Raw genomic sequence first — 22,357 nt, forward strand, 5'->3', positions numbered from 1 at the left:
TTGAACAAGGTATTCTGATAATAGGAAGCTCTTCAGCTTTACCCGAGGATAATAAAACGCACTACTTGTGAATGAGGTTGCTCTGTTCTGTGCAACTATGTGACGAATAAGCACATTTACTGACCAGTTTGACGCTACACTGACTTTCTGAGCTCTGCCTGAGAAAAGCCAGATCGCTTCTGGCTCCTGAGTCTTCTCGCCTCTAATGTTTTCTGTTTGCCTTATTTGCTGTTACCATAACTAAACCTTTGTGAAGCGTGTGCTGCCTACAAATGTTAGTCATATTTACTAATCTGTTATTTTCTGTTGTCATTTGTTCTTTTAAGGGTAGAGCATGCTGTTTCCTGTACGTCTCGTTGTGAAGTGCGACGCTTAGCCCTGCAAAGAGTTGAGATGAAACGCCAGTCCCCGCACAGCAAGGCCAGAGCAGCGGCAGGAGCAGGCACCAGAGAAGGGAAGGTCCTGCCCAGTGCGCGTCTCTGACTCTGGGAACGGGGGAGTCGAGGCTTCTGTGTCCGTAACGGCTGCACCCTTCGGCCAACAAGGGGCACGATGAGCTGGCATGGCCAGAAACAGGTGAGATGCGTCTTTTCTGCTCCCCTGTCTTTTCAGGTTCTTTCTTCTCTGGCCATGCTTGGAACAGAAACTTGGAAAACAGAAGGACGCATCGGGTAGGAAAGAAGCTGACAAAGGAGCTCTGTGCCAGGGACGACGTCTCTTCCCCGGCAGTTCAGGACGTGGCAGCAGCCCCCTAGGAGAGCAGCAGGTAGTCTGGGAGTGAACAAAAGAAAGAAATGAAGGCCAAGGCTGTGCTGGTCTTATTTCCCATGATAATCGGGCCAGAACGTGTGACGTGATCACACTGGAAGGGTTGCCAGGCCTGCTGGAGATGACTGTGCTGTGGCGGGAACCGCACGGCATCTTCATCCCGCTGTGCCCCGCAGCCCTCTCGTGGCACCAAGCGTGGGCACCCGCACCTCGTGCGCTGCAGCGCTGGCCCCTGCTGTGCGCTGTGCTGTCGAGGGTAGGGACAAACAGCAATCTAAAGGCGGCTGTAGATGTGAGGCACTCGGGAGAAACGGCAACGTGAGGGGAAACAAATCGGTTTCCCCTGTCTTTTTGTGCCTGTTTCTGAAAGACATTGGAACACAAATTTGTCGGCAACAATTTCGGAATCACCCTTATTTTTCGGCTGTTTGACATGTGTTCCCGTTGTGCCCCACTTTGTCAAAAGCCTTGTCTACGTAATGGCTATCTAAACAACCTTCCTGCTGCGGATCAGTCTTTTCTTCTTCCGTTTGTGCTGGCTGTGTTGTAATGACTACGTAGAAGACACATTAACTTTCCAGGCTTTTTCCTCAGGAAAGAGATGCTTCCAGTACCTCCGTTACGAGGCCTAAAACGGGTGCTGCTTGCCAACGGGAGAAGTCATGGGTGCTGGCGGTTTCCACCCCTGTCACTACGCGTCCCCCTCTATCTCGAGAGGTACGGAACTACGCAAAATCGCTTCCGTGGCTGCAGCAGCAGCGCCGCCCCGGTGCTAACAGAGGGTGCGGCCGCCTCCGCTCACACCGGTTTATTCCCTCTGCGCCGGCCGGCACGGCCATGTCTCCCCGCCCGCCCGCCCTGGGCCGGGGCCGGGGCCGGGGGTTTTCCGCCTGCCGCCCCGCGCCCGCTCTCTGCGCGGCGAGGGCGGGGCGAGCTTCTCCCCGCTGCGCCCCGCGCTGCCGCCAGCCCTTCCGGCTCCGGCGCCGCGGGGTGACGGGCCCGGGGTGCTCGAGCCCGGGCGGCGCGGCCCCCGCCCGGGAGGCGGAGCCGATCACGTGGCCGAGGGAGCGCGGGGCCGGGCGCGTCGGGCGTGCGTGCGTGCGTGCGTGCGTGCGTGAGGGGCGGGGCCGGCCTGCCCTGCCGGGAGGGGGAGGGCGCACGGGAGGAAGGAGGAAGCCGCCATCTTGGAGCGTCGAGTCGCCATAACAAGGCACCAAGGGGGAGCGAGAGGATTTTATACCGGGGCGAGGGGGGAGCGCGGCTGGTGGCGGTGAGGACGGGCTAGGGCGCCGGGGCGGGCGCGGGTCCGCGGGCGCGGGTCCGGCGGGGGTAGGGGGGCCGCCGCCGCCGCCCGGCCGAGCCTCGCGGCCTGCGGCACCGCGGGAGCGCCGGGGCCTGGCGGGGCCGAGGGGCCGCGAGCGGGGCGGGGGCGGCGGGCCGGGCCGGGCCGCGCCGCGCCGGGAGCGGTGGGGCCGCGGGGCGGAGCTGCGCCGCGGCGGCGCCCGCTGCTGGGCCGAGCGGAGGGGCGGCGGGCGGGGGCCGCTCCATTGTTCGCGGGCGGGAGGTGCCGGTGTGGCGCAGCTGCGTTTCGCGGGCGGTGCCGGCCCCGCCGCAGGGCCCGGCGGCCCCGCCGCTCTTCGCCGCGGCGGGGGCGACGCCGCAGTGCGGCCCGGGCTCGCCGGGAACAATGGGCGCCGCGGGGGCTCCCGCGGCCGGCCGAGCTGCGCGGCCGCTTTGTGCCGGGGCCGGCCCGGCCCTGCCCCGGCTCTGCTGGGGTGCCGAGGGTCCGCTGCCGGCGTGGGAGGGAGAAGGTCTGGGGGCGGCTGTCCGGCCCGCCTGGCTCCGTGGTCTGCGCCCGGAGCGGAGAGTCGTGGGGCGGGGGGACCTTTTTACCGTCGGACCGCCGGTTTGCGAAATGGTGGCGCCTCTCGGTTCGGAACGGGGAGAGCTGCTCGCTTCCATGAGGCTGTGCCGCCTTCTTTATTCTGGGGCCTTTTGAAAGGTAGTTAGGGGTGAGAGAGTTTCAGGGCCCGAGGTGTTCCCTCTCCTGCCATATGGGACAACTCCTCGGTGTCGGTATCCGCGTCGTTTAGGCGGCGCTGGTTACTTTTGTGGCTCGTCCGGTTTTTACAAAGTTAATGGGCAGGAGAAGTCGCTCTTCAAAGATGCCTTGAAACGGTGCTTCCAGCCGGAAGTTAACTAGCAGAAAAATTCTGGCTCTGGGAACGGTAAAGTTTTGCTGTGCGGCTAGCATTTGCGCGCTTGGAAGTGGCTGGGAAGAGTCTGAATTTCTCTTCCATCCTCCTGAGATGCGCTTGAATATGACTTCTGTTCACTGGTGAAACGCGCAGGGTTGTTTTTTTTTTTTTTTTTTGGTGACGCTGAAGTCAGGAAGCAGTACTCTGCTGTTTTTTCCCTTTGTGTTTCCCAAGATACAGACACGTTGGGATGAGAAGTTGTGCAGGCAAGCCCACTTTCTGTTCCTTCCGAAAGGTTTCAGACTGGGAGTGTCTTGGCTCCCTGATGTCATCGTAAGGAGTTTTTCAGCTCTGGTCCGTGCTTTCTTTATGTAAGGTGAAAGCTGTGTGTTCTCTCCTTATGGTTTTGTCAGCCTTTCCGCTAAATACGGCATCAATATTAGGTCATGTGTACCTGACGTTCTCTTGAGCGCAACATGGGTTGTTACTGACAGCTGGAAGGTAACGTCATGTGGAACACGTAAGCAGGAAGCTAGAGATCTAGTGTAAGTGTATATTATTCACTTCTTCGGTTTAGGCTCAGTCACTTAGAGTTAACAAAACAGGAAGCTACTGTCAGTTCAGCTTGATGATATTGTTAGTTTTGTTATGGCAAGTGGTGCTAAATCAGTACCCGATTTAAAAGTTTGAGGAAGCTGGTTGAACTGACTTTTTGTATTGGAGGAGGATAAGCTGTTTTTTGAGGTTTTTTGGTTTTGTGTTTTTTTTTCCTCGTTTTTAATAAAAACGGTGACATAATTTCTACTTCTACTTTGAGGTGAAAAGAGCAATCAGAGTAACTTCTGGGTTTTGTCAGTTCTAACTGGAATGTCCACTTGATATTGTGACCTTGCCTCCCGTCACCGACTTGTGCATAACTTTATTGCTTAGCATTTCAGGGCTGCTTTGCTGGGTCCCGGAAGCGGGAGAAATTCAGTTATGTCAAGCAATTGGTATAACTCATGCTTGCTTTACAAGGTGGGGCAGGTAACGTTTTTCAGGCGGTTACTCACTAGAAGGCTGCTGAAAGTACAGCCGTTCAGAAAAGTATCTTTGGTGACTGAAGGCGATGGGCGCAACATTATAGAAAGGGGAAGAAAGTTTGATCCGTGTCGTGATAATTACCACCGAGAAAATGGAAAAGCGAGTGCTGTTGTTGCATGCTGTCTGGGAAGAAGTGATTCTTAAAATACGAAAGTCAACTGATGTGATTTATGTCGGTGAAAGTCCACATACTAACGGTATTGTCTGCCTCTCTTTCAGATTGAAGCGAGTGAATTCTGATATAACTCAACTTTGTTAGAGGGCTTTTTTTAAAAAAAAGTTGATCCACAGTGCATCAGAGCAAGTTACTACTTTACTTTTGAGTGACTTACAGGTGCTTGCCTGCATTGCAATAAAGGACTCATATATTGAGCAAGACTTATTTATCTCTTCGTTTTGGAGAGTCTAATAAACTGTTATTACAGTTTCTGTACTGACTTTCAAAGTTTTGAAGTCTAAAAAGACATCTTTAAAAATAAAAACATGAGCACGGCCAGAACAGAGAACCCTGTTATAATGGGTCTATCCAGTCAGAATGGGCAGTTGAGAGGCCCTGTAAAACCCAGTGGGGGCCCAGGAGGTGGAGGCACACAAACTCAGCAACAGATGAACCAGCTGAAAAATGCCAACACAATCAATAACGGCACTCAACAGCAAGCACAGAGCATGACCACCGCTATTAAGTAAGTGTTTCTACCGGCTGCCGCAAAAGTAACGTTTAAGAGTCACGTGTGGGAAGGTGTTCTTGGGCTCCCACTTTAAAAAGTTTTCTTCTGTTGTTTTGGGGTACTGGCTGTTTAGAAGTGTTTTGTGATGTGCATTAGGAAAAGAAAGCTGTATTTCTGTGTGCGAGCTTCTTTTGGACGGTGAACTTTGCAGTGTGTTTGTTGTGAAAATCGAATTTGACGCTTTGCTTTTCAGGACGTGTAGCTGCTTGTCAGAGGTAGCCCGCTGAGCAGCAGCAGCAGCATCCTGTTTTCGATGCTCATTGCGAGTGGTATGAGAGGGAAGTTGGGGAGTGGGAAGGAACTGAACTGAAATTTAAGGCAGAGGAGGAAAGGCCACCTAGTCTCAGTCCAATTGTATCTGCTTTTCAGTTGTTTGTTGCCGTTCTTTCTCATGGTGAGAAATTCCTTAAAGTCGTTTATCTTTTGTCACCGATCTTAAATAGCAGTGCTTGCTCTCCTCGGTATAATGCTCCGGCTTTAAGCCATCGAAGCCTGAGCTGAGATAATACGGTACCACTGTGCTACCTTCCTACCATCACACTGGTTTTGGAAGCATGCTAATAAAATGTGAGCGTGATGGTTGGAGATTCTGAAAGACGTAAAAAACTTAGATGGCGTGGTAATGTGTTCCTTTTTTTTCCCTGGGGTGCCTCGTCTCCCTGAACGACATTTGCTTTTATCTTGTTACTCGATTATTTCCAAAGGAAATGCCAGCTGTCATCAGAGAGTGCATAATAGAATACTCGGGTTCTTAAAGTTTGCCTAGCTTGTCTGTGTTTCCCCTCCCCCCCCCCCCCCTTTTTTTTTTTTTTTTTTTTTGTTTAATGGGTTACTCTAAGGAAACCGATGAGTTAAACCCATCTGCATTCACTCATGACTGCCTGGGATTGGGAAAGAGAAGGACTTATGCTCCTCTATCTAGTGGCTTTCAAGAGAGGGTGGGTGTCTAACTCTCATTGAGAGCAAAAGATGATATTTGATCAACAAGTGGAGTGTGCGCTTCCTTAACTTCCTCCCCAGAAGTGTGGTTTATCTTCTTGCATTACTCATGGATTAAGAATGGATTTCCCCTGGGCAGGAGAATTTTTTTTTTTTTTTTTTTTTTCAAGTGATGAAATATTCTCGTGTGGATTTATTATAGCCAGTTTCTGTCATATGACTAAGTCAGTGCTCAGTTTTAAATCCGTGTTCTACTGGATTGATTTGGTGCCCTAAAAATGGGACTTGAATCATGAGTGGATCAAGATTTCACAAATTCTCTGTGTGCTTGGCAGACTGCTGATTTTCTGTTTACAGTTTCCTGCCTGTTGCATCCTGCTTAGCTCAGAGAAGACTTGAGCTCGTGTGTGTAGGCGCTGTTAGCTTCCAGGAGGTGAAAATATTACATGTTCGTCACAGTATCTAGGAAAATAAAAATGCAAAATAAAATTGTTAAACCAGATATTTTTTAGATTGACTTGTACTTTATTTTTGCTATAGACCTGGTGATGACTGGAAGAAGACTTTAAAACTCCCTCCAAAGGATTTGAGAATCAAAACTTCGGTAAGGATGGCTGAATTGTAGGAATATGTATCACATAAAAAGATGGGGGAGAAGCTGCAGTGGGAAAATACTGGTCCTAAGCAAAGATTCCAAAGCAGTTCAGCTCCTGCTGTTTTAAATGAAGAATTAATGTGTTCTACAGCTGCTTGGGAGAGGTGCTTTTCCTGGGAAGCTCTAAACCGGAGTTCCCTGTGGATTCCTTACTTTATTAGTGTTACAGCATAGGACCGATTGTCAGTGTCTCTTGCGAGGCAGATCAGAAGATGTTCATGCATGTTCATGATACTCTTCTTGGTCACGAGAAAGCTAATGTTCCCTTCTCCGCTGTACGGTGTTGCACAGATGAGTGGGAACTTCTGTAGTAATGGAATGCACTTTTGTGGTCTTCCTGCGTAGGCAGTCTCTCATTGAGTCAGACCGATCTACAGCTGTGGCTTGCATGACCTGATCTGATGGATGTGCTTTTTTTTTTGATTATTCAGGATGTGACCTCCACAAAAGGAAACGAGTTTGAAGATTACTGTTTGAAACGGGAGTTGCTGATGGGAATTTTTGAAATGGGCTGGGAAAAACCATCTCCTATTCAGGTTGTTTACAGACAGACTACTTACAAGAAGCGTTACGTTTTTATAAATTTGCTGCAATTCTTATTTATGCTTGAATGTCGGATACTCCTGACTTGATGTGGGAAAATGGGGTTGCGAACGGTAGAGCTTGCTGGTGGCCTTTTGGGAAAGGTGAGAATTTATAACGCCCGACTAAATCATGCAGCGGGTGACTTAGAGGTGGGACCGACTTACACGCTAGAGGAGTTAACTTGGATTTTCCTTTTCTCTCTGGAGGCATTAGCGTTTGAATCTTGGGTTCGGTAACACCCTTCACATAAGTAGTCCCAGCGGGAACAGGGCTGCTCTATACATTTTCTGGAAAACAAAGAGAACTACGGCTTTATCGCACGGTCTCAGCTTTTTTATTGCAAGCATCTGGAAGGAGCGTAATGGAGATGATGGGGGAGAGATCAGTGTTAGCAAGTTTACTTTTTTTTGTCCCTCCATCTTGCTTTTACTTTCGAGGCTTGTTCTATTAAGAGCTGTTGATGTGAAAACCTCAGGGAGGGCAGGGAGGTTGATCTCTCCTTCGGTTGCACCTTGGAGGACTGTCCCTGACACAGCTCTGCCGCTTCTTCTCCTTAAGGTGTGAGAAAAATACGGCTTTTAGGTAATTTGTCTGCTTGCAAACAGATTCGAACTGTGTCACCTTTACAAAAGGCTGAGGGTTCTTTAGATGCCGATGTAAAAGACGATAAATTGAAAAATATTTGGGGCCTGTGTTTGAATGGCTGGAGTTTGGAAAGGAAAGCCTGCTGGTTTTAGGAGAGGTAGATCACAGGAGCGTGCAGGTTTGAATTAGACTGGCTGAGGTTGTTCTGATGTTAAGGTATAGGTGGGTATCTTTTTCCGTAGGAGTTTGATAGCGACTGTCGCTGTCTCTTCACTTTTTTCCCTAATTTTTTGCTTTTTTCCTAATGTGTAAGTATGGGTTTACCGTTCCTGTGGTACCTGATCCCTGATTCTCTTACGACTGGGCAAGACGAGGGGTTCTTACGTGGGCTGTGGGGAGTGGAGCTATTGCTTCGTTAGGGAACTCTTTACCGATAGGAGGTAGCGGGAGTCGTTCCTGTTGTGAGTCCCCGATGCTTGCGGTTGCGGGATACTCTGTTCGTGAAACAATTGGATTTCACGTGATGCTGTTAGCGAGGAGAGCTAACTTTGGCCACCCTCTTTAGCAAGCGGGGCTTACGATTGCTCATGTGCCGTCTGTTCTTGTGTTTCAGGAGGAGAGCATCCCCATTGCTTTATCTGGTAGGGATATCTTGGCTAGAGCGAAAAATGGAACAGGCAAGAGTGGAGCCTACCTCATTCCTTTACTTGAACGGCTAGACCTAAAGAAGGACAATATACAAGGTCAGTTGAGATGGATCTCGCTTAGCTGCAGCCGGGTAGTGGTGTCGGTCGCTACATAGCAGGCTTGAATCTAAAACTGGGCGATGAAATTGAGCAGCGAAGGTTATCTGCTTTTACTTTCCAAGGCAGTTAATGGCGAGTGGTGGAGGGGAGGTGGGATTTTAAAAGTCCCGTAGTTGCTTTCAAAAGCTTGATATGGAAGACATCTTCTGGACTTTACTGTCTTGCCCTGGAAGCGCTATTTGGAGCGATAAGCAAGCGTGCTGGCTGGGAGACTTGTGCAGAGGGAGTATCGAGGGATGGAGAACTTGAAGAGGGAAGACGAACCTTCAGACCCTTGCTCAGAATTGGCCTTGTCGTAAGCGCTTCCGAGGTCTCCTTCAGGATATTCAGAGTGGAGCTCCCAAAGCATAGAAGTATAGCTTTAAAAAGTCTCTGTCTCCTCTAAGGATTAGCATTGAAGATAGAGTGTGTTATCAGTAACTCACAATGACGCTTTTAACTTTCAGCAATGGTGATCGTTCCCACCCGTGAACTAGCCCTGCAGGTCAGTCAAATCTGTATCCAAGTCAGCAAACACATGGGAGGTGCCAAAGTGATGGCAACAACAGGAGGAACCAATTTGCGAGATGACATAATGAGGCTTGATGATACAGGTTGGAGCGCTTTTGCTACACTACGGTTGCTGTTCGCTCGTGGCTTTTACAGTGTGGCAGTGGAGTTTCTGCTTGTTGTTGCTGTTTGCCTGTTACAGAACGGACTACGATGTGTCTCGTTCGCTGTCAGTATGCTATCGTTATTTCCTCAGGCTGTGTGAAACGTGGGCACGAATGCTGGAAACTTTGTTTTATGCTTTAGTTGCCTTAACGTTTGTGTTTTTGTTTTTTCTTTTTTTTTTTTTTCCTTTTTTTTTTTTTCTTTTTTTTTCTTCTAACCTTACAGTGCATGTGGTGATAGCTACCCCTGGGAGAATTCTCGATCTCATCAAGAAAGGAGTAGCAAAAGTCGAGCATGTCCAGATGATAGTATTGGATGAGGCAAGTTGCTCATGTTAAACGTTTTGGGATGTTAACACCAAGTTAAAGCTAGCGTGCTCCTCTGTGAGTCTCCTCGTTACGCACAGCAGCAAATCAAGCTCTGCTTAGAGACGCTATAAGGTTATAGCTCATCCGTTTCCCGGTATTATTGAGAAGGTATTTTGCCGGCAGAATTTTTCTGCACGTCAATCTTTTGAGAACTTTCCTGTTGTCTTTGCTGTTCCTGAATGATAGATTAACAGTGTGTTCCGAAAGGAAGAGTGCATTTCCTTTGGTTTCGGTTTATAACGAGCAAGCTGTGCTTACCATGTAATTGTGTATAAAAGTCGTTTATGAACATCCAGTGGAGTACAGGCTTCTGAGTGAGAGGCTGAGAAAATAGTTGCGGGAAAGCTCTTGGATAAGACTGATCAGAACCCTGATAACTAGCTGTTTTCAGTTTAGATGCCATTTATTTTCCCGGAAATCGATTTTGGTTTTGTATCAAAGCGCTGAACACCGGGAGAGGGTAGACTTTTACCGATGAATCCTGTCTCCAGCAGCTAAATCGCACATCTTTTGGAGCGTGGTGCGTGCTCCGGAGGGAACGGTCCCATCAGAAGGGTGGGGAGAATGCTCCTGGTCTTTTGTTTGGGGTGGTTTGTTTCCCCCCCCCCCCCCCCCCCCAAAGTGGTACTACCAGAAGAATTTTGCCCCGTTATTTTAACTTACTCTTGATTACCTCTATTGTTACAGGCAGATAAGTTGCTGTCTCAAGATTTTGTTCAAATAATGGAAGACATTATTCTCACGCTACCTAAAAACAGACAGATTTTGCTCTACTCCGCCACTTTCCCTTTGAGTGTACAGAAGTTCATGGTGAGTGCAGGTGCATTCATACACGTCTGTCGGTGGTGATGTTGCACGTGAAGTGTGTGAATGGGTGGTGCGTAGCTGTTAGCGCTCGTTTGGTTTTTTTTGTTTAATGCGTCCGGACTTTACCGGTTTAGTCTAAATCAGCCTAAACCTAGGCTGGAAGGTTGAGAATAATCTTTGACCCGCGGTAGCGTTAATGGGAAAGCTAGGTACGCGTGGTTCTTGCCTAGAAGGTACTGTTTCCGGCTTTGTGCGTTGGTTACGTGCCATCTGCACCGATCTGTTTCTGAGGGTGCTCCTGTTTGGCCTGCTTGATCGCCTTGGTTTTATAAGTCATCTTTTTTGGAATTTTACCCACCCTGTCTGTTTTGTGTGTGGCATGAAGAGTGAGTGGCTAGGCGGCACGTCCTTGCAGTGGAGGAAGTTAAATGTGCTGGAGGGTGGGAAGAACTTACGTTGTTTTGCATGTAGATACGCCCGCTTCATCCTTATCTTTCTTTTTCAGAATTCCCACTTGCAGAAACCCTACGAGATTAATCTGATGGAGGAGCTGACCTTGAAGGGAGTTACCCAGTACTACGCCTATGTAACCGAGCGTCAGAAAGTACACTGCCTCAATACGCTGTTCTCCAGGGTAAGCCGTAGGGCTGGGTCTGGAGCATACAGGTGCTTTTTTCCTTTCGGACCCAAGAATAAGACGGAGGGCAGCCGAGACGGCTTAACGACGCTTTCCCCTGGTCAAAATGTGCTACTTAGCTGAGCCTGAAAACACGTGCTTGTCCTGCGCCTTTGCGTTAGGGAACTTCGTTAATTTTTTCCCCTCTTGTACAAAAGTACGGACCGTGTAAATTACCAGCGGCATACCTGTTTTGCTTGCTTTCTGGAGGGGATTTAGACTTACGTCTTGCATCATTTGTTAGTAAAATGCTGCGTTTACTGAGCACGCTACTTATCTGTTCAGCTCCAGATTAACCAGTCGATCATTTTCTGCAACTCCTCTCAACGGGTTGAATTGCTAGCCAAAAAGATCTCCCAGCTGGGCTATTCCTGCTTCTATATCCATGCTAAAATGAGGCAGGTGAGTATGAAGTCTGCCGCGGTTTATTCCACGTCACCCCAGGCTTTAGCGTGTAGCTGAAATAAGTCTAGTGCTTGCTTTAAGTTAGCATGTTCTGGGAAAACAAAAAGGTGCAGCCTTGCTGTCGAGTTTGGTTTTAGGTCTGTCTCTCTTCCTGTCCTTCCCCCTCGCCCCCAAATGGCTTTCCAGAGTTTCCAGCGTAGCCGGTCAGTTGGTGTTTGAGATTACTTGAGGTCAAGTTAATTAGTCCAGAGTAAGCACGGACCGCAGCCAGAAGGCACAGTTCTTACTGCTGCTGCCTTGCTTTTGCCAGCGTGGGGAGCCGTGGGAGGCCACGCAGTGTAACCGACGCAGGTGAAAACGAGGCCGTTTGAAAACAAACGGCAGAAAACCCAGTACGTGGCCGCCTGAGTGTCCTGCGTGGCTTGGCAAGCAGTAAATCTGGCAGCGTGACTGCAGGGGGATCTGAGAAGTCCGGGAGGTGGCTTCGATCACGCCCTCTTGGCGAATGCTGTGGCGGGAGTATGGCGACTGAGCACCCGTGGCCTTGGTGTAGATGATGAAAAATGCCAGTGCAGCTTCGCTGGTGTGGAGGTTTCTGTTGATTGTACGTCGGCCCACGCGTCCTTGAGCTTCATACTCACGACTTCCTTGTTTTCAGCAGGTGTACTGAAAGAAGTCGGAAGGTTCAAGTGACGGGTGTGAAACAGTAGTACTGTGAAATACTACTTTCATTTTATATGTAAGCTAGAGTAAATTCAGATTAACATTTTAGCGGAAACCTAGCTTGCCATTCACGGAACAGACAGATCATGCCAAGGTTTGCTGGGCTGTGTGCAGACCGGTAATCAGTTAAGCAGACGTAGAAGCGCTGTAGGTATTGAGAACGGAGAGATACGCAAATGGATTCCATGGGGTCTGACGTTTCCGTCCTTTTGATCGGTCACTAGATGATCTTTGTGGCAAAATGCAGGTCCGTTTGTGTGGAAACCTTAGATTTGTTCGTTCTTGCTGTTACTGTCGCCCCTTAACGTTGATAGTACTTAATCTTTGTGTGGCCCAAGGCGACTTGTTTGTGAGAGGGGAGTCTTCGCAGACAGTTGACTCGGCCCACGCCTAATTCTGAGTCGGTAGTGAAAAATACTCCTTATTGGAAAATGAAGTTACTGCCGAGTTCGGTTTTTAAAGGAATGAATAAAACACGCATTGAATTTGGCAGGGGGCTGGGGGAAGATGATAGTCAAAATAGCAGTTTAACTTCCTTGAGGCGTGTTTCGTATAATGGTAACTGAAGCTGTTCCTGATCTGAGACGCTTTGATGCAACTGGAGGCGGCTTTAAAACACAGTGGGTTAAGGGTCTTTGTCTAAAAGCAGTACAGAGGGCCCCTCCGTTGACTTCTTTAGAATACGTGGGGAAGAAGGGCTAAAAAATACATGCCGCTGGCTTGGTTGGACTCAGTTCCTCTCCAGTGACGAGGGGGAGGAATTCATCTGATGGAAGTTCCGCGTTTGTAACTTGAATGTACCTGAAAGTCAAAACTGGTTTGTTTTGTTTTCTTTTGCTTTGTTTATGTATTTCCAGGAGCACCGCAATCGTGTGTTCCACGATTTCCGAAATGGCTTATGCCGCAATCTTGTTTGCACTGGTAAGAGTTCCTAAACGTTTTCCTCTTTCTGAAGGTTGTGATCGAAAGCAGATTAGCCATTAGCCCAGATAGAATACACCGCTTGATTTGTAATACCATAAAGCAGTGGGCTTTTTGGTGAGACGTCTTTGTCGAGCCTGCATGTAGCAGGGTGCAGCACTGCTTTAGGCATGTAGATTTTTCTCACGACAAACCGTGAAGGGGCAACCTGCTAACAAATAGGTTTTCTGCACTAGTTATGCTTTCTGTATTTTTTGGCATGTGGGTGCTTTCTGGGTTGTTGGGCCATAAGCTTGACAAAATATCGGGAGAACTGTGGTTATCCACACCCGAGTAAGTTCTGATGATTCGTGAAATGTTTACGGCTCATCTTTTCTGAAGGTTTTCATCGTTTTGATGGGCCTGGGTACGATCCGTCCGTTGTACAGCCTGTTTGGGCAGTATCGTGGCAGTGTCTGCCGATCGCTACGTGCAGTTGGGTCGTCAACGAAAATCACCAGAAGCGGAATAAGAATAGTTGAGCTAGTGGGATGCAGTTCAGATCTCCAGTCCGCTGTGATATTGGCAATGCGCAGTTGGGTGAGGAGATGCTTGTACGAGACCACCTGCTCAGAAGTAGTCTAATGTGGAAAAAAACTACCTTTGTGCTGATGACGTTTCTGGCATAGTTGTGCAGAACTGGTGTTTCGGTCGTTGTTCTTGGATAAAGAGCAAGAAGAAGCCGTAACAGAATTATATGTAAATCGCCTTTGATACGAGTGAAGCTTATATCTGAAAAGTAGTGCAAGCCAGTGTTAATCATTGTTAATCTTTCCACCCTAAGTACTGTCAGCATTTGATCGCGAGGAAATTAACTTTCTTCATGACCCGGCTTGTCTTTCAGATCTGTTTACCCGAGGTATTGATATCCAAGCTGTGAATGTGGTGATAAACTTTGATTTCCCAAAGCTGGCAGAGACTTATCTCCATCGTATTGGCCGATCAGGTGAGAGATAAAACTCCTTTTAGGTACAACTTTGCTGATGACTGTGATGTTTCTTAGGCTGGAATTGGCTTCTGTTTTCTATTCCTGTATCTGGTAATTCTTTCAACTAGCTTAGATTTTTCGGACAAAATTATTTTTGGATATCATCTGAGATGGCGATCCTCACAAATACCCGGGTAAAGGGCGGTTGTCTTGAAACTGGCCTGAACGGCCTAACGAAGGAAAGCAAAGCCAAACCAAAGCGCATCTTTTGCTTTCATCTCAGGGGACTTACTGATACTCCTGTTTGCAGTTTGGGAAAGGTCTATAATGAAAACTTAGCGTCTGTGGTGTCTTAAGTGTAGTTTTCTTCCGCCTGTGTTCCAAGGTATGTTTCCGATGCCTGGACATCGGGAAAACACAGCCTTAGGAAAGGCGGTAAGGAAAGGAACTCGGTGTACTTGAGGTTTCTAGTTCAGGCTTGTTCAAGAACTCCGTTATCGAAGAGGGGCTGGATAATGCGGCAGCAGAAGAGGTTTCCTTGATTATCAGTGAGGGGGTTTGGTCAGAGCGTTTTTAATCTGCTGGGTTTTCCTGTTCCTATAGCAGTACAAAACTCCTTTCCAAAAACTGATGCGGAGGTTGTAAAGACCTGTCACAGGGTCTGCATTTGTTTTTATCATCAGTGTGTGTCGTTACTAACTCCAGTCTGCAGATTTTTTTTTTTTTTAGTCAGCCTTCTATTACTTGGTTCAGTCTTTTTTTTTTTTTTTTTTTTTTTTTCCCCTCCCCTCCCGTCTGGTTCAAGGTCGCTTTGGTCATCTTGGCCTGGCCATCAACTTGATCACCTACGATGATCGATTCAACCTGAAAAGTATTGAGGAGCAGTTGGGAACTGAAATTAAACCCATACCAAGCAACATTGACAAGAGCCTGTATGTGGCAGAATACCACAGTGAACCTGTAGAAGATGAGAAGCAGTAAACGTGTGCGTATGTAAATGCCTTTGTGAATAGAGAAGTTGTGTTGGAGGCGAGGAGAGCCGATGTGTGAACGTTGCCGCGGGGAAGAGGGAAATCGATGTGCTGAGGAGGCTCTGAATGCGAACGCGAGGGTTTGAAACACTGTCGGTGCAAAGAATTCTGAAGCTGGGAGGGGAGTAATTTTTAATGGTTTTAGTTGAAATGCAGGCAATACGCGAAGGAGACTGGAAACAGGGGAAAATGGGGAGCAGGGAAAGGAGTTTGGGGAGGCCAGGGTGGCTGCAAGTAGCCCTAAGGAAATCTTTGTGTATTGCTCAGCTAAAATGAGAAATTGTTGAGGGGCAGAGAGGGAGGTGGTCCTCATAAAGGTGAGGAGAGAAAACAGGTAGCTTTGAGAACAGAACACCGACGGAAGTCCCTAAGCACCTCGCCGGTTAGACGGAACGGGGTCGGGCTAAAGGTGCCACATCTTCTGCATCCTTTGGTTCATAGAACTCCTGCAAGGAAACAAAGTAGGTAGCGAAGCTGTAATTCCTCTTTGCTGCCGCTCGAGGTCGTATACACAGCTTTAAAAGAAAGGGAGGTTTTGCTGTCGGAGACTCCTAAGTGTGCCCTTTCTGATCATCGTCTGAGGAAGAACTGCCGAGTCGAGTCCTTTCAGGAGCAGAAAACTCGCCCTGGGTTGCAGTCAGGCGAAATAACTACAGGGCGATGCTTGATCTGGTTGTAGTTAAGGCGCTGTATTGCGCGAGCTCAGATGCCGTCGAGTTTGGCTTCGAAATCGTTCTTTTTTGTGCTTCTCTGAGGTGATGCAATAGAAGGAGAGTCCCAAGAAAGCTGCTGAAATTCTTCTTGGGTGACAAAAAAAAAGTGGCCGTTGAAGCTGACCGCTAGGTAGCGTTGAAATGAACCTGTGTCCCTTCTTTGAAACCATTGGCGGATAGCCCTAGCCAGTCATGCCAAGCTGACTTGCAGCCTCTGCTTTGCCGGCTGTGCTTTCTCCGTGTTTTATAAAGAAATTAAAACAAACCCCAGGGGATCAACTTGGAGAAGGCTCTTGGGTGGCTTCTTTAAGGGGAGTGCCGTGACTTTGCCCGAGAACTCTTTGCCGCTTCCCGAAGGACAGGAAACCAGTAGGTACAGTAGGGCGTTAGCGGCACCTCTGTCTGCGGGGCTGCGGTTGAGGTCGAGGTGTTCCAAATGCCCTTTACTTTTCCAAAGGTGCCACGTAGTCAGCGTGATTTGTGACTCGCGTTCTTGTTTTCCATGGAGTTGATTTAACTGTGGGTGTTGTGGTTTTTGTGTTTTTTTTTTTTGTTTTGTTTGTTTGTTTTTTCTTTAGGCTTTGATTACACATGCCAGAAGGTGAAGCCCTTTGATCCAGATCTGTGACACATTGTTTCCTTGGGGATACCCTTCTCTTTGTGGGTTTTTCTTCGTCTTTTCATTTCGGAACTATGAAGACTAAAGAGCTCGGCCTTTTTTTTCTTTTTAAATTTGGCAGTAAGGAAGAAAGAAGATAAAAAGGAGGAATGTCTTTTTGTTTTTCCACTTGTTTGCACTGTGTGCTGATTGAACATTAGTTGCACTAACTGCTGGTTTTAAATTTTTTTTTCTTTGGGTGGGAGGGGCAGCAAGGGAAGAAGAGAAACCCTGAAAAGAGAAGAATCTTGATGAACACGAGCTTGTCTGCGATTTCAAATTCTTCAACCATCGACTGAGTGCATTTCAACTTCTCCCTGGTTACTCATCTGTTTTTAAGCTAAAGAGCTTGTTACTTATTCGTGCAAAGTGCCTTATGCTATGAGACCATTCAGAATATCACCTTTCCGACAGCCCAAGGAATCGACAGCCGTTTTTGGTTTCAGGTCAAAGTTCCCCTCTCTTCCCCCTCTCCTCCTCCCCGAGTACTCAAGCCCAGGGCTGGGAGGTGAAACGTATTGGTAATACTACTTTTTTTCTTCAACTTTTTTTTTTTTTTCGTTTTGTTTTATTTGGAGGAGTTGATATGCATCTGCAGTTCACCCACACTGTAAATACCTGTATTTAAAATGAAACCAACTTAAAATCTGGGCTGATTAGGTGCAGCATCGTAGCTCCAGAAGGAAAGAGTAGCCTGTCATTCTTTGCAGGAGCCATAAGAAAAGCCCTATGCTCTAGCAGAACACTAAAGACTGGTTTCCATAAGAGTCTCCATTAGTAGTTACAGCACTTGATATGTAGACTTGTTTCAGAGCCATGGCCCTCTTTCCTCTGGTGCAGTGTGTCCCATAGAAAATCAGATGTGTATATTGTACAAACTTTGTAAATATGATTTTTTTTTTTTTTTTTTTTTTTCTCCTGTTTGGGGTCATATATAGCTTTTTCTTTTGTGATGAAGGTTGCTGGGGTTAAAGGGATTAGACTGATTATGGGAGCAGCTAAAGATGAGAGGGGCTCAGTTTCCTGCAACGCTAACCGAGGAGAAGTGCTCTGACCTCCGTGAAGAGCAGGCCTCTACAAGCAGCCCTTGTCGGGGTGGGTTTGCTCTGGCGCTAGCGACACTGTCCTGTACCGCTCGTACGGAAGAGATCGCTTGTGGGGCCGCAGGGCCTCCGAATCTGTAGCTCGGCCTGTTGGGAGATGCTCTTCGATTTCCCCCTTAGAAACTTCAGGAACTTGACAAGCTCTGAAGGGGGCCGTGACCTGTGTTCCACCGTGGCGTGAGGGAAATCGAGTGGGTGTCAGTGTTGCTGAGCAGTATGTGCGTAAGGTGTGGATTTGGCTTTGAGAGAAACCACGGAAAACCAATTTACATGCATCAACTGACAGTTCTGGAGCTCTGCGGGATCGAGTTACTTCCTGCAGCATTGTGCGTTTTCTGCCCAGAGCGGCCTCTATACAGACTTGGGAGCAGGCAGGGGCAAAGCAAGCTGCAGAAAGCTGCCTGCCGTCTCCTGTTTTGGCATGAACTGCTGTCTGTCATTTTGCATTGTATATTGCTGAAAAGCGCTTTCCGGTCAAGTGGTGTTGCTTGAAATTGTGCCCCTCCCAACATGCTTGATGTTTGGCCTGATCTACAGGCAAAAGGAGTGAGACAAATCAAAAACCGTACTCTTTTTAAAAATTCCCTTTTAGCCTGTTCACCAACACTGTCAGGAGGCACCTGGACGAACGCAGTCCCCTTTGCTCCGTCGTTTTATTGCGTATACAGATGCTGCACTCACACCACGCTTGCTTACCTTTGAGGCAGGAATTAATTGTCTTAATTTCTCCCCGTTTGGACCCTTTCTCTTCTTTCAAATTCGAGTACAAATGTTTGGAAGTCCAGGGCGGACTTACCCGTCCGTTTCCGTGAGGATCATAAGTAGAAGCCAGGTGCCTCCTGACAGCAACTTTACAAGATGGAAAGGGGTTTGTGTTTGGGATTTTTTTTTTTTTTTTTTTTTTTTCCTTTTGTCAGCAGTGACTCCGTAATTGTAGCAAATGCTGCACTAGAGTACAAACTCAAGAGCTTGGTCACAGACACTCTGTGAGCCACACAGCTTACATCTGACTGGCAGGTACTAAATGTAAACAATTTTGGGGTGCTTCTTGGGGGCGGGGGGTGGGAGTCTGTGGGTGGTAACTTTGACCAAAAGTAAAATCTTGCTCTTGTACTGCAGCCAGCTTACGATTTTCCAGAGACAGACGAGGGATCATTTTAGTGCAACGAAGACATGAAAAATGTAAATAAAAGTTTTGTATCTTACCAGGGCATGCACATGTAATGAGAACAGGATAGCAATGTCGAGTCAGACGTGTGTGCTCTGCTTGGATTTGTGGTAGGTTAGCCTTGTGCCATGCGTTGATGGTCCCTCCTGAAGCACAGAACTTTTGAAAGTATTACTTTAAACTTGGCCTCTAGTTGAGGATTGGCACTTAACCTAAACTATCGGGGGCACCGTTTGTAGGTGGCTTCTTGTCGAGAAGGAAGCAGCCTATTTTTGGTGCTAGTAGGCTATCTCTAACAGATGCGATCATGCAAATGGAAAGATGCTCCAAAGGACTAGGATAATCCTAGTGTTTTTGTTTGGGGGGGTTGTTTTGTTTTGTTTTGTTTTGTTTGTTTGTTGTTTTTTTTTTGTTTTTTTTTTTTCTTTTTTTAATTATTTTGGGGCGGGGGTTTTTTTGTCCTTGTTTTCCCTACCCAGGAGCGAGGAGCATGTATAAATCTCGGCTTCCCGAGATTCCTTGCAAGCTCCTGCTTTTGCTGGTCACGTACCAGCCCTTGCATTTCTGCGTCAGCTGGAGCCTTCAGTCATGAGCCCTAGGTCAAATACTTCCTCTGATGACCGAGAATCTGACATATGCTGCACTTTTCCCCTCGGAAGTATAAAAGTGTCGCTCCGTCATTCGGATGAAATGGAGCTTCACAGCTGGGTGAAGCGGCTGGGAAGGCGGTGACGGGAGTCTTCGGCCAGCTTACTCGGGAGAAACCGTAGGCTGGTCTCTGGGTGGGCGCCGTCGGGGGGTGCGCTACAGTTGCTGGAGGGCTTTTCCCCAAGGGAGGGGGGTGGGCTGGTCTCAAATAAGAGTTTCAAATTCCAGAATGAGATGGGAGCATCTTTCCTTTGCCCTCTGTGACGTTCTTTATGGGTAAGAACAGGGAAGCTCAACATGAATTCATGTTGTGTACACGTTGGTATCAAATCATCTCATTCTGATCTTTTGTTCTTTATTTTTACTTGGGATGGGGGAGGGTGTCTGCTCCGAGAATTTAAAAATGCTTCGCACACTCACGTTTGGTTTTTGTCAGATGGCTGATAGGACACAAACCCGAGCAGATGGCTGTCCTGCCTCGGTTTCTGTTCTAGTGGTTACGGAGATGCCGTGCCACGTCTCCCGAGCCGCCGTTGCGGTGGTTCTCGTCCCGGGGCTGGACTTGGTCATGCTGCTGGGGCCGAGCAGCTGTTGCTCTCGGAGGACGAAGTGACTTTCGTTCCCGGGAACTCCAGCGGTACGGCCGCCACCGTGAAGGCTGGGCAACGGTAGTCTCTGCGGGGAGTTTTCCCGTTTGCTGTGAACTGCTGGTCCATCTTTTGGGAATCGCAGTTTCGCTTCACAGTAAACCAGGTCTCCGGACCAGAGAGCACGCATCCGATCTTCGAAGTGAGGCCTTGGCAGATTATCCTAGAGGTTTTGCTCTGTTCACCGTTGCGTTGTTAAAAGGTCCCTGTGTGGAAGCATTGTTAAATTCTGCTGTAGACAACTTAGGGACGGGTAAGGAGGGGTGGGGGGAGGGATGGGTTTATTAAGATACGGCCTTGCTGTATTTTAACCAATAATAACGGGGAAGGGGTGTCAGGAGAAGAAAATAGTCACTGTTCCCTTTATTGAAAGAAACTGGAACTTTTATTTCAAGAAAAGAAATTATTTGACATTGGGGTGGAATATCAATCCACCGGTCCCTAGTCAAGACGTTGGTGTTCCTACTGTTAACCAGCAAACAACATGGACTAGTTCTTGAAAACATTCAGGGGAGGGAGGGGAAAATTGGCTTTCTGTTCAATTGGTAACTGGCAAACTCCAGTGGAGCTCAGATTTTGTTGAGAATGTATTCTTTCTGGCTGTATGTGCGTTGTGGCGCTGACTTGTGAAGAGCTTCACGAGTGCGCAAAAGATGAATGGTAAAACCCTGATTTTGTTGATTAAACTCAATAAAAGCTCCCTGGAACTCCGATGGGGTCTCACTTTTTCTTTGCCCTGCGCCGAGCGAGAAGCGTACCGACCTCCTCGTGGAGAGCCCCAGCACGTGCCGGACGCCTCCGCCGAGCTTCGGAGGGAAGCCACGAGAAGAGTCTTCTCTGCCCACGGGAGTGACGCACGGCCGCAAGAGGCGTTGTCTGCCCGTAGAGACCCTCCGGCCTAGGTGGTGTGTGCTCCTCCACGGCCCGGTGCTCTGCAGTCGCATCTCAGCTAGACCAGTGGACTTTTACCTGCCTTCCGGTTGCGGTGCCGATTTAGCCCTGACTCTGACGACGAGAGTTTCTGCAAGGGGCCGGATGCAGAAGCCTGCTGGGGCTGTCCGTTGACGTCTTCCACCGAGAGTCAGCCCTGAGCCCTGCCTTGCTGACGGCTTGCGTGCCAGGAAGCCTCTCGTGTGTGCTGCGGCTCCGGTCACGTTGGTTTGCGGGCAGAGCGGCTGGGTGAGTTGTTCTTCCACAGGTAAACCGGCTTGTGCTCTCAGCTGAAGTGTCTGTGAAAGGTGCACTGCTTTTTCTTGCTTGCCTCTTGGGCAGCTAGAAAGGAAGGAAAAGCTGCTGCCACGCTTCGGGATATATATGAATGCTGTGTTCCCGGTCCACTGTCGGTTCTTTTCTTGCAACCGGAATAGGTGAGCACCTTCAGCAGTTAAAATGAGGAGCGAGGTAAAAACTATGCTGGAAGAGGCCTTGTAAAACACCTGGTGTGCACAGCTAAAATGCAGCGTGGCAGATGTTAAGAGTGAGACTGCAGATTTTCGTCCCCTCTTTTAAGTTCGGGGGGGGGGGGGGGGGGGGGGGGGGGGGGGGGAGGGGAAGGCTTGTCATGTTTAAAGCGCCTCTTGAACCTTAGGCTGGCAGTGCTGTGAAAGCTCTGAAAGTAGTTTGTAAGCCGTGACCGAGAACAGCGGGAGACCTTCCCAAGACTGGAACTTGCTGGCTGCTAGCTGAAAACCTCACAGGTAAGCGCCCGGCACAAACGCGGCAGCGATTGTTTATGCTGTTTCTGAGTGAGCGGATCCCGGAGGAGTTCCATCCGTTCGATTCTTTGGATGGAGCCGGCCTGGTTTGCAGTAGGTGCGCTCAAGCAGCAGTCAGGGTTACGGAAAACTCGAGACACTTTCTCTACTCCTTAGTGAAGAAAAGGAAATGAAGACTGGAATGAAAGTAATTCAGAAGGACTGATTTTTGAAGGTTTTCTAAATTTGGGTGGGGTGTGGGTTTCAGAGGGCCGTGCCGTCACCTGCTCTCGGTCAGAAATGCCATAGACGGAAGCATGGCGATGAGCCCTGGACATTCCTCCAAATGAAAGTCTGATGAGAAATCAAGTGCATTTAGTCTGGTTTAGAGGTGTAAACTGACAGTCCCGCCACGTGAGGAGCTCAGCTGTACTAGCATCACCGGGAGGGCTGCAGCCAGCCCCGGCTGTGGCACGGTGCAAAGGACACCGCGGCAAGTAGTGCCGGAAACGGAGACTGAATGCCGGACTTGGCGCACAGCAGGGAAGGATGCTGCTAGCCTGGGAGCCTCTGTCCTTGCTGCAGCCGGTTCCTGGGACGGGCCTGGGGCTCTGCAGGGTCCCTGCGCGTCAGCCCTGCCGCTAGAAAGCGAGGGGCAGCGCCTGCAGCGGAAGGGCTTGTGGGCCGGCGGGATCGGGCCGCTGCTTGCTTGTGACCAACCGGTGGAAGGTGCTGCTGGGGGTTGCAGGCTGGGCCGCGCCCCTTTAGTAGCGCCCGGCGAGGTTCTGTCCCCGTGGCCGGCAACCCACTCGCCCTCGGCAAGGTGC

The 22,357-nt window shown here is 48.8% G+C and overlaps 1 protein-coding gene across 3 annotated transcripts; it reads left to right on the forward strand.

The window, feature by feature from the left end:
- The first annotated feature begins 1,904 nt into the window (after positions 1 to 1,904).
- DDX6 (DEAD-box helicase 6) lies at positions 1,905 to 20,549 on the forward strand. 3 transcript variants are annotated; one of them, XM_042800514.1, is made up of 14 exons: positions 1,905 to 2,038; positions 4,269 to 4,732; positions 6,257 to 6,320; positions 6,803 to 6,907; positions 8,155 to 8,284; positions 8,794 to 8,940; positions 9,227 to 9,321; positions 10,057 to 10,179; positions 10,682 to 10,810; positions 11,138 to 11,254; positions 12,838 to 12,901; positions 13,785 to 13,886; positions 14,674 to 14,853; positions 16,191 to 20,549. In XM_042800514.1, exons 2-13 carry the CDS (start codon positions 4,533 to 4,535, stop codon positions 14,847 to 14,849), a joined length of 1,452 nt encoding a protein of 483 aa, XP_042656448.1. In that variant the 5' UTR covers positions 1,905 to 2,038; positions 4,269 to 4,532; the 3' UTR covers positions 14,850 to 14,853; positions 16,191 to 20,549. The 3 variants fall into 3 exon arrangements, with proteins under 3 accessions (XP_042656448.1, XP_042656449.1, XP_009962053.3); XM_042800515.1 differs by having other exon boundaries at positions 14,741 to 14,853; XM_009963751.3 differs by lacking the exon at positions 1,905 to 2,038 and adding an exon at positions 3,364 to 3,511.
- The last annotated feature ends 1,808 nt before the right edge of the window (positions 20,550 to 22,357 follow it).

This window comes from Tyto alba, unplaced genomic scaffold, assembly GCF_018691265.1.
Source record: "Tyto alba isolate M040663 unplaced genomic scaffold, T.alba_DEE_v4.0 Super-Scaffold_32, whole genome shotgun sequence".
Taxonomy (NCBI): Eukaryota; Metazoa; Chordata; class Aves; order Strigiformes; family Tytonidae; genus Tyto; species Tyto alba.

Excerpts from the sequence above, each read along its gene's own strand:
- DDX6 (XM_042800514.1), top strand. The coding sequence starts at position 4,533 with ATGAGCACGGCCAGAACAGAGAACCCTGTTATAATGGGTCTATCCAGT. Across the intron at positions 6,908-8,154 it reads AAAAACCATCTCCTATTCAG|GAGGAGAGCATCCCCATTGC; the intron begins GTTGTTTACAGA and ends CTTGTGTTTCAG. Across the intron at positions 13,887-14,673 it reads CCATCGTATTGGCCGATCAG|GTCGCTTTGGTCATCTTGGC; the intron begins GTGAGAGATAAA and ends GTCTGGTTCAAG.